The sequence below is a fragment of the Lutjanus erythropterus genome, chromosome 14, assembly GCF_056507025.1.
Source record: "Lutjanus erythropterus isolate fLutEry1 chromosome 14, fLutEry1.hap2, whole genome shotgun sequence".
NCBI classification, from domain to species: Eukaryota; Metazoa; Chordata; class Actinopteri; order Lutjaniformes; family Lutjanidae; genus Lutjanus; species Lutjanus erythropterus.
The window spans coordinates 4,642,686-4,655,868 of NC_139330.1; the positions used below are offsets into that span (position 1 = coordinate 4,642,686).

Genomic DNA, 13,183 nt, shown 5'->3' on the forward strand with positions numbered 1-13,183 from the left:
AAATTGCATGAAAAAAGTAAACTATTTCAACCAAACATTAGTTAGCAAAACCTTGTTTATTTCAAAGGTTGTTTCAAAGTTTGAGTTGGGTTCAAAAATCTGGTGAAGGCAGCTGCTTTGAAATTGTGATTTTTCTCAACTTTTTTTTCCCCAGTGAATTTTAGCGAATTTCTCGGTTGGACAGGATGATTAATGAGTTAGGATTAAAGACAGGAAGCTGGAAGAGCATACCTCATGATTCACTCAGGAAGCCCTGCCTTTAATGGCCTCATCACTTTTTCCTGCTGATTCAGAAAAAAACTGCAGTAAAATCCAAGCAAATCTGGTGACTCTTTGTCTCTAAAATATGGTAACAGTGTTCAATCCCATCAAGCCATATACCAATATTAACTGTAACTTGGCATTTTCAATAATCTCCTGAAAAGAGTAAAAGGCGCACATAAAAGGGCAAATAGATGAATGAACTGAAACTGTGTGCATGAGGATTTGTTGATTTATGGATGTAAAAAAAACAAAACAAACCTGAACCAATTTTTTTAAAAAAAAAAAACAAGTGTGTCACATATATACACCTCATTTGAAAGACTAAGAAAATTAACAAAATAAAATGACTGTAAATAAACGACCATGGCTCAGAGTAGCTTACACTTCATCTCTTTAATTTAAAAACAGACAAAAAATTAAAACACATGAGCATTCAGGGAATTCATGAGTACTGACCTCCAGGAAAGCTCAGGCTTACAACATCATTCACAAGATATATTTTTCTTTTTCTTTTTTACAAAATAGTTTATGTCACATCTGAACCCATTCAATCAACCCTCATCATTCCAACATTTCCCCCGCAGAATCCTGATGGTGTTTATGACAATCAGACAGCATACGACCCAAGACCACTGAATACTGTACAGGAGACACATGTAGAGAAACTGCAGCCTTAACTGTGAAGTGTGTTTTAACACTAATCACAAACACCTACTCCTGGTAGGTGGTGCCAACACCTATTACAGCTCCAGCTCATTATTCTGTTCAAGTATTGAGAATCACAGTAGCTACAGTCACCATAAACTAGACTGTCACAAAATCCTTCAGTTAATGATTGTGTTATCTATATTATGAATTTCATGGCACTGGGTAAAAAAGACAGATATGTTATAGATTCATCTCAATAACAGCATCAATTTAGCCTTTTATGCCTTTCATTTGAGATTTAAATAACATATTTACTCAAGAAATTATCCCAACTGACTTGGCCCCAAAGGTAAATTTCTGGCTAAAAATCATAAAATCTGTTATTTCTTATGTTCACTGAACTTAAAAGTCCATGTTCCCAGATTTGTAATCCTTGCATTTTTTTCATTTCCTCATCTTAAAAGTTGATCACAATTTAAACTGATCATTTTAGCCCTGGAAACAAGACTATTTGTAGAGTTTAGAACCAAGATTTATGCAACAGAAAAGCTGGAGACCTTCAGACATGTAAACTACATCATTATCATCTTCTAAACCCTTATATACTGACTGGTGCAGAAGACACTGAACTGGCTCTGGACTCTCGTGTTTTCCGTGTTGGTATGGTGACGACACAGCATGAAATGCCGACTGTAGCCTCTGGCAATTCATCATCCTCAGTCCATTCATTAAGGTCAGGGTTGTAAACCTGAATGCACTTCTTGTACTTCTTCTCACCCTCGTTCCAGCCTCCCAGGAGATACACCTTGTTGTTCAAAATTGAAATACCAGCCGTGCTCACTCCTGTATGAAGAGGTGCGCAGTAGCTCCACTGCCCGGTCTGAGGGTTGTAAGATTCAACAGCGAGGACATCCACCCTCTCCCCACGACCTCCCAACTGACTGCCACCGATGACGTAGGCTCGGTCTCCCACGGTGGCGGCGCAGTGCCATCCTCGAGGTGTACTCAGACTGCTCTTATCCTGCCAGGTGTCAGTGGAAGGGTCATATGCACACACGGCCCTGGAGTAGGCGTTGTTGATGTAACCTCCTGTTACAATGATCTTGCCATCAATGAGGGAGCTGGCGTGACAGCAGCGGGGCACCTCCATGGGAGCTTTCATCTGCCACTGGTTGGAGGAGGGCACGTAGCACTCCAACGAGGCCTGAACACCATCAGCATTTCGTCCACCAATGGCAAACAAGAGGCCATTGAAGGTATTGAGGCTGAAGTGGGTGCGCCTCTGGATCATGTTGCTCAAGTGATGCCAAGTGTTGAAGCGGGGGTCATATCTAAAGAATGTGAAAGGGGAGGGATTTAAAGTTCTTTTCTAATAACTAATAAGACAAATTCCAAATTAAAAGTAAAATAATTAGTTCTTACCTGCAGAAGTTGCTGACAGCATGTTTAGCCTGGTTCCTTGCATCATTCTGGTCCTCACCACCTGCCACATACAGGAAGCCATCCAGGACGGCTACACACTGATTAAAGCTCTTTGCTGGCATTTCTGTCAACTTATTCCACACATTGTCTTCATCTCTGTAGAGAACATCTTTGCTGAGAGATTTCTCTGTCAGGGCTGGACGTCCACCGACTGTGAGGATCACCTTGAGGCCTCCGCGTACCTTTGTTCTGCGTGACTGGAGGATGTTCTGTTGGTATGGCAGCAGATGGTAATTCATGGCGTCAACAAGGAGACGGTGGCACTCGGGGTCTTGCATCATTCTAGGCACACTCTGGACATGATTCACCAGGTCTTGGGCAGAGATTGTGCCGAAGCGGATGTGAGTTAGGAGATCTGCTGCGTACTTCAACCTCTTCTCATCAAAGTCTAACCATTTCATGGCGATCTGGAAAGCTGTGATCTCAGAAGGAAGCTGCAGGGAATCATCAGAGAGGAAATCACTGATCTGCTCATAGGTGAGCTTCAGGAACTGCTCCATCTCAGAAAACTCGATGAAGTTCTCCCGCATGAATTTCTGAGCTGCCTCCTTGGTTTCTTTCAGGTCATAAGCATCAGCAATATTGGCCACATACATGCAATTCTCCACACTGAGCTCCTGCATGAGAAAATCACTGCACATCTTCACTAAGGTGCCAATCTGCAGCAGCATGGCTGCAGCGATAGTGCTGCCGATGCTGTACAGTGACAGGGTCAGCTTTCCAGAGTAAGCATATGTGATTGCTGTGGCGAGGCCGACTGGTGAGAGGTCGTTCAGGTCGATCTTCTGGAGTGACGAATCCTTCTTCAAGATGTTTCGAATGTACTCGCTGCAAGAGGCCATGACTACCTTGTGGACATCAAATGATTTTGACTTGGTGGCGACTGTCAGATCACAGAGGAAATTATCCTGCCTCATGTTGCTCAAACCTTCCAGGAGGTTTGGGGCATACACAGAATCAGTGACTTCAGTTGAAATGCAGCTGAAGCCGTTTCCTCCCTCTAACAGTGTGTTTAACCCGTTGATCTTGTTGATTGGGCTGTCCTCAACCATTATGGTCATTTCATTTATGTCTCCTTTGCTCTTTTTGGTCGTCTTGTTCTTCTTGGGTGCCATGGCTGTTGCAGCAGAACACAGCCCAAACCTTCTGAAAATATTAAAAAAAAAAACATCAGAAAAGACGTATCATATCAGTCATCCAGCTCAAGTCATGCACCACAGATCTGGACTGACAAAAAACAATTTAACAATGCCTGATGAAGATCTCTAATAGATGAATAGAAATGTTGCTACAGTAAAAATGCTGCGTGCTATCACTGCAGTGTGTGGCTTCTTTGTTTGATTTTTGCCTACAGATCCAGTCAACTCATGAAAATATTAGTGACTTAACTGGAAATACAGTGGTGTTCAGGGTATGATATTTAAAACAATTTGAAATTATTTCATCTGTATGCTAAGCTGTACATTTGCACTGTTATGAGATTCTATTGTTCTTGTATCATGTCTACATACTGTTCCTTTACCTCATACTAAACAATAATGGCAGAGCCCTTGTTGGATCTAAAAAAACCCCTATTTATTACATTTTGGAGTTGTGGAATTTATTTCTACACGACCAGACACTGACACCACTGAAAACATGTGTGCTACCAGGTGATGCTGGGGAGGGTGAGTGCGTCAACATGCCCCTCTTTGCATCTGTCACAATTTATCAGCAGTATGTCCAGGAATAGTAACGCTGGACGGCTCACCCTTGACGTTCCTTTTATAGACGTTGAGACATGAGCAACAGGCCTCATGTCCTTTGACTGTTTAAGTTCAAGCTGACACCAATGTTAATTTTTATCTCTTTTCTTTATTTACTTTAAGTATTTTAGACTTGTCCTGAATATGTTTGCAAATAACACACTTCAAGGTGAAAAACGTTTGCTAAAACAGCCACTCTTCACATTATTTCTCCACAACCATAGAAAACTTGAAGCTTACTGTCACCATGGCTGTGTGTTAAAACTAATTTTACCAAAGGATCAACAGCTTCCATCAATTTATTTGCCTTTTCAAGCCCAAGTCAGTGAGAGAAGAACATATTTTCCATCCTAAAATGACTAACTGCTGAAGCATTAGCTGCATCAAACTGCCTTTTCATTGCTAAAATGGCAAACAATCAAGCATGGCAAAGCTCCACTTACCTGAGAAATGAAGTTAAGGCTGGAGAAGAAGGAACTTGTGCCTCCAGTTACTGGAGCAGGAGAGAGAGAGCAGCAGTCACCCCAGCTGAAAGAGACATGCAGTTAACTCCTCCTCTTGGGGTGTGAGTGCCAATCAAGTATTGTGCAATGCATGTGGGCATGTGGCAGGGACCATACAAACCCCCCTCCCCAACATAGTGTCCTACAATAGCCTCCAATCAGTTGATGTCAACATACTGTGGGGGCTCGACCTATATCCTCAATGAGACATCATATGAAGAGTTTCATTTGGGCATTGTTTAGAAAAATCATTAGATCTCAGTGGTACAAAGAGCATATTCATTAACTAGCCAACAAAAACTATTTTTGTTTTGATGTTTTACTCCTAATGGGATTATGATTATATTTATTGGTCCCAAAGACACACAACAATTGAGCCACGATAACCTAATAGTGCTGTTTGACATAACTCAAGACCACACCAAATACATAAAAAGGGCCTGTCCTATGCCATTTATTATTTTCTGACTGTGAAACTGGGAACAACAGTGAAATTCCCAAGAACTATTGAATTTTGAGTTACATGTGTAAGCAAATCACACTGCCTTTCACTGAGCCTCTTCACAAACTGAAGGCGTGCCTCCCACTTTGAAAACCTCTATCACCGACAATTTAAACGGATATGAGCAGAATTTAATTGAGATAACAGAAATTAAAGCACACAGAGGACTCACACTGGACTTGAGCACCATTTCTTTACCAGCACGCTTAATCAACAGAGTGCTAAGAGTCGTGATCATACTGCTGGCCTTCAACCCAGCCTGTAAAAGTATTTTTTATTTAATACATTTTTCTGCTTGTTTCATAACAATTTAAGCTACCCTTCACCTACTGAAATAAAAACACAAATCTATTAAAGATGTATTGTATGTATGTATTGCTGAAGGATTGTATGTTGCAATTCTATGCTGAGAAAATAATAGTTTCAGTAGTATTTCACCATTGGCAAACACAATGGCAGAGTTGATTAGAAAGTGATCAAGTGAAATTTATGATCAGTTACACAACAAATTTTCACTGCACACTCTGTGGCCTTTGAAAAAAGCACAGACAAATCTGACAATGCTCAGCAAGCCATTTTCATTAGGGGTATTAATGGCCTATTTGACAGAGGAGTTTGTGTCCAATCCACAGTTAACTAAGCGTATAGAAACTACTATATGATTTTTTGATGAATGATGAAAATAAATTAGTGATGGAAACATAAATATCTTGCAGAACTTAAGCTTTGAAAGTGAACCCCCCAATACAGGAAGTTTCTCCAAGCCAATTTAAGCTTGAAACCCCTGTTATAAGTCAGGTCAAATAATCAGCATGCCTGATTGTTGATTCTGCTTTGAAGGATGACAAAAATCTCTTTTAGTGGCCCAGTTCAATAATAATTTGGGTGTTGGTTTGACTGTTATTATTCTCTGTGGCAACAATGTGTTCTTAATATGAATTGTCTCATTTTATTTAAACCACACACCCCACATCATTTCTGTCATCGGTGCCGCCCATTATAATTGTGTCATCAATGGGCGCGCGCTGCCCGGTGTGTGGGGACGGTTGCACGTGAGTCACCGTGATGGCCAACAGCTCCGATGTGGTGAAGAAAATCATGCGTTTCAAACTTCAGCTTACAGCCACAGCAGAGGCCGCTACGGTAGATGCAATGCTTATTGTTTTATGATACGTACGCAAAGTAAGTGCGCAAAATAAACACGCAGTGCCAAAGTGAGAAGTTGCTGCCTTTAGGACATAAATTGTTTGCATTTAACTCCACCGTTTCTTTAGCTGTTTTTGCCATAACTTCTTCAAGAACATTAATGCCGTTTCGGAAGTTCTTCTGCTTTTGTTTGCTACACAAATTCCACCGTCCTTCCTTTCATGTCGTCTCCGTTTTATTGTGCTCCTCATCATGATGGACTGAGGCTGACTGAGTGCAGTCCCAGGCATTGACGTGTGCGCTGCTGCCACACAGCATTTGGAGCGCTTTACTGCCGGGGTCAGGGTGTTTAAACGCGAGGGAGGTGTCTTGGGGCTAAAATTGGCATCTCCTCCAGTTGTTCAGCTTATGGCTGCTGTCCATCATCAGTGGAGGTTGGGACTCTCTGTTGTCTCGTTTGAGTCACTTTCACGTGTAGATGAAATTATCAGTTGTCCCTTATTTAGGTCTTAAGATCAAATTTAAATACATTACAGTTAAATGTCCAATGCACAACTATAAAACCTCAAACTCAGTTATATAGTGAGGCTTTTTAAGAGCCACCAGTAGCATTATCCATTTATAGTTCGCAGTAAAAGGAGCAGTGGGTGTGTGGTTCCCATACATAGCTTCTGCTCTGAATGCACAATCAGCAACTGTGATCCAAAATCAGGACTGCCATATTTGGTGTGTTGGGTTTTCCTCGTTTTATTTCACCTTTGAGTTACTTTTGTCTTAAACAAGCATGAAAACCACACTGTAACAATCATACAAGAATTTAGAGGAATTAACTGATCTTTTTTTATTTTTATTATTTTTATTATTATTCTTTTATTTACTCAAGACATTTCTTGTATTTATTTTCAGAACTGTTTTGATTGAAATGAATGTACTGTGCAGAATTCAATCAACTAATTTAAGTTTCTAAAGAAAACATGATCAGCATATTAGCAGACTTTCCAACAAGCATTGTGTGAGAGTTAAAAATCCGCCGAGACCCATTTTTTAACAGTTTGCGGTGTGTCTCTAATACACTGTAAGATAAGTCTGCATTGGTTGTTTTCACAATAATGAAAAGACTGCAAACAGTCATCAAGGTTAGTATTAAATCCAGCTATCTGTAATCTTTACAAATTTTTCAGAACTTTTATTTAAGGTGTATTTTCACAGTACATGTTCAAGCACATTTAATGAGTTTTCTCTGTTTCCAGGTTCTAAAGATTTTGCAGAAACTTCAGGATCTGGATATCACCTTAGACATTCTTGCCGTGAGTCTCTTTCGCATAGAATATATTTTGTGTTGATATATTTGCATGTGAATTTTGGATTTGTGAGTTTTTTTTCTCACTGCGCTGACTTGTGTCTGCATATAAATTAGGAGACGGGAATTGGCAAAACAGTCAACTTGTTGCGCAGACATGAACAGGCTGGAGAATTTGCCAAGTTGCTGGTTAGAGGTTGGAAAAGATTACTCCCTAAGGAATCCACAAGGTGCGATGTATTTAACTTAATAGTTTTATTTAACAATATACTGTATAATATATTTGATTGTGTTTAATTTTTGTGTATGTTTCTGATATTTTGATTTTGAATACTTTCTTGATGCAGCCACACTGAAGATGGGGATGTGTCAGAGAGTTTGTCTGGTAAAGGCAATCAAAACTCTCCAAACAATGGAAGGCTAACAATGGAGGATTTAAACAATAATTACTTAACATCTCATGACACAAGTCAGAACTCTTCAGATGAGGCTGTCTTCAACACAGGGAATAGGAAAGCTGATTTAGAGAGACAATGTGAAGAACAGAAAAGTGAAAATCAAGAAAACCCCAACATTCCTCAGAGTGACGTCTTGAAAAAGAGAACCAAAGGAGATAAAATGAACAATTCAGTTGTTTCCAAGAAGGAGAAAAATGATCAGTGTAACAGAAAGTCAGGAGACGTTGATACTTTGCCAAGAAACAAAAATTCAGAGGACATTTGTCAGAAATCCAGGTCTGATTCCAGGAAAAACAAGAAATACAACTCTGACACTCGAAGATTTGGGTCAGAGAAAGAGTCAGTTAAGAAGTCAAAGGCATCAAGAGAATTGTCAAAGGAAGACAAAGAATCTGTTTCATTTTATTCCAGTGACAAATACTCAGAACCCTTAAAGCTGGCAAATGACAAAGATGACAGATCTTCAGGAAAATCAAGGAGCTCAGAGACCCAAAACAGAAAAAGGAAAAAAATAGGTGAAGAGAGACACGCCACTCTGACATACAAAAAAGAGTCTGAAAATGAGGAACATCCAAAACACAAAAAGGCCAAAATAAAGCACGAAGAAAAGGAAAGTAATGGTGACCCCGAGGAGCCTTCCATGTCTTTTGAATCATACTTGAACTATGATATGAATGTTTTTAAGACAAAAAAAGAAAGATCCGGAGTGAAGAAAACTCCCCAAAAAATTAAGACTGCAATAAAAGAAGAAGCAACCAAAGATCTCAGCGTGAAAGCTTTCAAGTCATCAGTGGTGTCTATAAATGTTACCTCTCCAAAACAGGTATATTTGATGATAATGGTAAGCATTAGGCTTTTAAAGATCAGGTACTGACTGATTAATTTAGACGACTAATCCTTCATATTTCAGCAGTTTACAGACTCTGTAATGGAGCTGATGAACATTCCTTTGCCTTCTGTTCTGCCTGACTGGGATAAGCCATCCAGTGCTGAGTACTTTGAGAGAAAAGGTATTGTATTCATAACAAATCCAGCTGTGTTTTTTCATTTTGGTTATTTTGTTCCAAATGCTCCTTGTTTTTGGTCTTAAAAGTTGAGAAAGAGTCAGACTTCTGTGAAGTCTCTGAGGAGTCTGCAGTCTTCACTGGTCAGCGACTTAACAGGAAGATGCAAGTCTACTCTGGTGCCAAGACCATCTTCCTCCCAACCATGATGAGCTTGCACCAACAGTGCATCCGCACACTCCAGAATAACATTAACTGTGAGTAAAATCCGAAAGAACCTTTGTGCATGGCTCTGATCGGACTGTCAGTTTGTTGGGATTCATATTTATGTGCAGGGATCTCTTCTCAGTGCTCTATGAAACTGGTGGAGTCCCGTTTGAAATCCTCGAGCCGGTGTTGGAGAGGTGCACACCAGAACAGCTGCTACGCATTGAAGAATGCAACCCAGTAAGAATGTGAATGAATAAATGTAGTGCACACTTAGTGGCCACTTTATTAGGTACACCTGCTTAGCACTGCATTGGACTTCCTCGTTTGTCTCTAGACCTGCTAAAATTCAGATTCAACAAATTGCTACAATTACTGTTCCATTTTACCAGTTATAATTTTTAAAGTTATTTCACTGTGACATTGAACATTATTGTGGGCTATGGGAACACAACTAATCATATAAAGCATATTTGCATGGTGGCATTCAAATAATACCTAATAGAGGCTAACATTGGATTGTAAATCTTGCAGATTCACTGGCGCTTTAGGGTTGGCAGGAATTTATGTTACAGCTATATTTTCATCCAATGGAAAAGCCATAGGATCATTAAATCTAAGGGTGAAACCCTTTGTGAGGATGAATGGTATCGGTAAATACAGTGGAAACCTGTTACAGTGATTACTGTCACAGCAATTAAGCTCTTATATAGATCAAAAAGTTTGAGACAGAATAATCCCTGTGCAAATGCTGGTTAAATAATTTGCTGACAGTAATCAACTAGTCTGCTTCTAGTATTTATTTTGGGTTTAATATATGGAACATATATAAAAATGTGTTGGGTAAACATGGGGGAAAATTTATAACTATGGTAATTCTATTTTTTAACTGTCCTCCCATGATACTTTGCCTTGTGGAAACCTTGTGCTACCTAAGACTGAAACCTGATTTCCCTGAAGCTTATGACAAACTGCCAAAAACGAGCCAGTGAAATACAGCAGTGAAACTACATTAAGCTAAATTTTATATAAAGTACTGTACAGTATTATAGGTTATTTCAATTATAAATACCATATCCAGTAATTAAATTTACACAGAAATTTGAAAAGCATTTGCTATTTAGGCGTGTAATTGTTTGTTTACACAGATGTATGTTGGCGTGACAGACCACTTATGGGGGAAACATTGTCAGAGGGACTTCAAAGACTCCAAACTTCAGGAGTATGAATCATGGAAAGAGATGTACGTCAGGATGTCTGAGGAGAGGGAGAAGAAACTCCAGAGACTGACAAAAAGCATTGTCTCGGCACACTCTAACAAACCCAAAGGTGTGAACTGTATAGTGGACTCTTGAGTACAACAGTCTTTATATATTGATCATAGCCAAAAAAAAAAATCCTAATCACATACACTGTAAAAAAAAAAAAAAGAGAAAGTTGAGAAAACTCAGCATTTCAAGGCAACTCTTGTCTTTTAGGTAAATAAAAAATATATTTCAAATATTGTTCAGTGAGCTGATTTTGGGTGCTTGAGAATTAAATGGTTGCAATTAACTATTTACTTTCACTTTTATGAGTTTATGCAACAGTTTTAGAAATACAAGTTTTGGGGGTTTCTAAAACTCAGATTCAATTTATCTAAAGAAAATTAAATTACCTCAACAAAACATTGTTAGTTGATAAAACTTTTTTGAACTGAATTGGGATCATAACTCACATCTATTTAAATTGCCTTGAAGTTGAGTTTTCTCAACTTGTTATTGCTTTAACAGTGTCTATTAATAATATATAAAAATGATAGACCGTTATATATGAGAAAGTGAATATTTTGTGTACAATGTATTCAGAGGAAACTGTTTACTCCTTATGACACTCTGTACACTGACTTTTTTAATTATTATTATTTTTTTTTTAGGTCGGCAGGTGAAGATGGCATTTATTCATACTGTTGCCAAGCCACCGAGAGATGTACGAATTCAGCAGGAAATTCATGGAACTGCTGTTCAGCAGCCTCAACAGCTCAGGTGCAGGTGGGTTTTAATGTCTGGATTATGGAGAAATATCTGCACAGGATTTGTGATCAGCTTGTGGTTTTTAGTTTTATTTTGTTAGTGTATATAATCATTTCAGCTGCATTGTTTTCCTAATTACAAAACAAACTGAAGATTATACGAGCCATATTGGGGCAGTGCTGAATATCTGTGTTTGCCAAAACATGAACACCTGGTAAGCCTTGTGCTTGCTCTTCTCCTCTCCCACATAAAAGCCCTTAACTACAAAGTGATCACTGAACAACAGCAGCTTAGCAGGGTCATAATCTGTCGGAGACTCGTGTGATAACAGTGGGTGAAATGCTTTTTGGGTGAGCTTAGCCAAACAGGAATTGGAGAAATGTGCTGGATAAACTGGTTTTATTCTGGTTGGAGACAGCCTTGGGTCCTTTGTTGTCAACTGTTGCAACATGGGATGTTATGCTCACTAGCTGTAGTGTCACACTGGCATTTGGAGATAAAGGGGAGACTCAGTTTGTCATTTTATGCGCATTCTTTTTTGTTTTATAAATAATTCTGTTTATTATTTCTTCAATTATCAGTGTCAAGGTTCAGGACAACAGGTCGAGGCAGAGTTGTAATGAGTCCAGCAGGTCCAGCAGCAGCAGCGCTTCAGGAGCAGGCAACACACAAGATCCTCGCAAAAAAACAAGTGAGCTCACACAAGTATTAGTAACATAGCAACAATGTCGTGGGGTTTGCTACAACTTGTCAAACTGGCTCATTCAGACATTTGTCATGTTTATTCATCAGAATGAAAGCTACCATGTTGTACCTTGTGTAATCCTGATGATCTACAGTACATCTGACTTTACCACCTCACCTATTTTGTCCCCTGTTCTCATAGGAGTCGCTCCAATGATGGCAAAGTCCTTAAAGGCATTTAAGAACCAGCTGGGACGCAGATGAATGCTCTTATATGATCTTGCTATTTACCGTGTGTGGATGTGGTGAAAGTGCACTCTATCATTCATTAACTTTGGACAATATAAGGCCTGTGTTCACCTTAGATTATTCTGTGTTGTTTGTGTAAATACAGTGGCAATTGCCAGGTTTTTTTTCTCAGTTGTACTCACTATTAAATGGACTATGAAATTAGCAAATGTATGTGCTTTGATATTTTGTCCTGTTTTGAGCTAAAAAAGCTCAGTAGTTTATTTAATGTGTTTTGGCTCCATCTAGTGGAGATATAGAGTAGTTTTCTGTAAAACACTGTTTTCTTTTCTGTAAACAGACAAACACAGTCCAATTATTTACTAAACATAAAATTTCAGATCATCTTTGAACAAAATGGGCAGCAATATGAAAAGATGGGCATTTACAAAGTGTTACAACTGATAAAATACTTAATACACCTATATGTAATTAACATTAAGTTAATTGCTGGTGGTATATTATGTTAAGATCTTTTCATATCAACAGTTCTGAAAAGATATCAACAAATTGTTCCACGTAATGAAAAGAAAGCATTTCTTTATCAGCCTATTGTAATCTCTGTGATGTTCTTGTCTTTTATGGTGGAAGGCGTCTGCTGTCTGCCACTTTTCAAGGACTCTCCCTGTCTATTTTTGTTTTTGGCTATGTTTGAACAACTGAGATTTTAAAAGGGAAGGCTCTGAAACTGCAGCAGCCTGCTAAGGCTGCACCATTAATCCAGCTTCATGTTTAGTTTTTTGGTTTGTGTCTTATTGCTTAAAAGTTTCAAAATGGTGACTTATTAGAGGCTTATTCCTTGATGTAACGAGTGGTAAGAGAAGGAAGTGAAGGTTAAATGAGCAACTCTGTTCGCTCATAGATCTGTTTATATCTGGCAGCAATGGCCACTATAACTATTGAGTACACCTTGGAGAGGGTGGTGAAATCACCTCATGGT

At 39.0% G+C, this 13,183-nt stretch overlaps 2 protein-coding genes across 5 annotated transcripts; one reads left to right on the forward strand and one right to left on the reverse strand.

The window, feature by feature from the left end:
• Positions 1–638: 638 nt before the first annotated feature.
• On the reverse strand, positions 639–4,686 carry klhl31 (kelch-like family member 31). Of its 2 annotated transcripts, none has more exons than XM_084735475.1 (3): positions 4,583–4,686; positions 2,335–3,540; positions 639–2,243 (listed from the first exon to the last, which is right to left on the reverse strand). In XM_084735475.1, the coding sequence occupies exons 2-3, from the start codon at positions 3,507–3,509 to the stop codon at positions 1,511–1,513; spliced, it is 1,908 nt and encodes a 635-aa protein (XP_084591601.1). In that variant the 5' UTR covers positions 3,510–3,540; positions 4,583–4,686; the 3' UTR covers positions 639–1,510. The 2 variants fall into 2 exon arrangements, with proteins under 2 accessions (XP_084591601.1, XP_084591602.1); XM_084735476.1 differs by having other exon boundaries at positions 2,335–3,537; positions 4,583–4,674.
• A 1,450-nt stretch (positions 4,687–6,136) lies between these two features.
• Positions 6,137–12,413, forward strand: eloal (elongin A, like). 3 transcript variants are annotated; one of them, XM_084735474.1, is made up of 11 exons: positions 6,137–6,287; positions 7,541–7,597; positions 7,708–7,820; positions 7,938–8,871; positions 8,959–9,058; positions 9,142–9,309; positions 9,402–9,499; positions 10,408–10,588; positions 11,175–11,283; positions 11,853–11,962; positions 12,158–12,413. In XM_084735474.1, the coding sequence occupies exons 1-11, from the start codon at positions 6,210–6,212 to the stop codon at positions 12,217–12,219; spliced, it is 2,010 nt and encodes a 669-aa protein (XP_084591600.1). In that variant the 5' UTR covers positions 6,137–6,209; the 3' UTR covers positions 12,220–12,413. The 3 variants fall into 3 exon arrangements, with proteins under 3 accessions (XP_084591600.1, XP_084591598.1, XP_084591599.1); XM_084735472.1 differs by having other exon boundaries at positions 6,144–6,287; positions 11,175–11,289; XM_084735473.1 differs by having other exon boundaries at positions 6,144–6,287; positions 8,962–9,058; positions 11,175–11,289.
• The last annotated feature ends 770 nt before the right edge of the window (positions 12,414–13,183 follow it).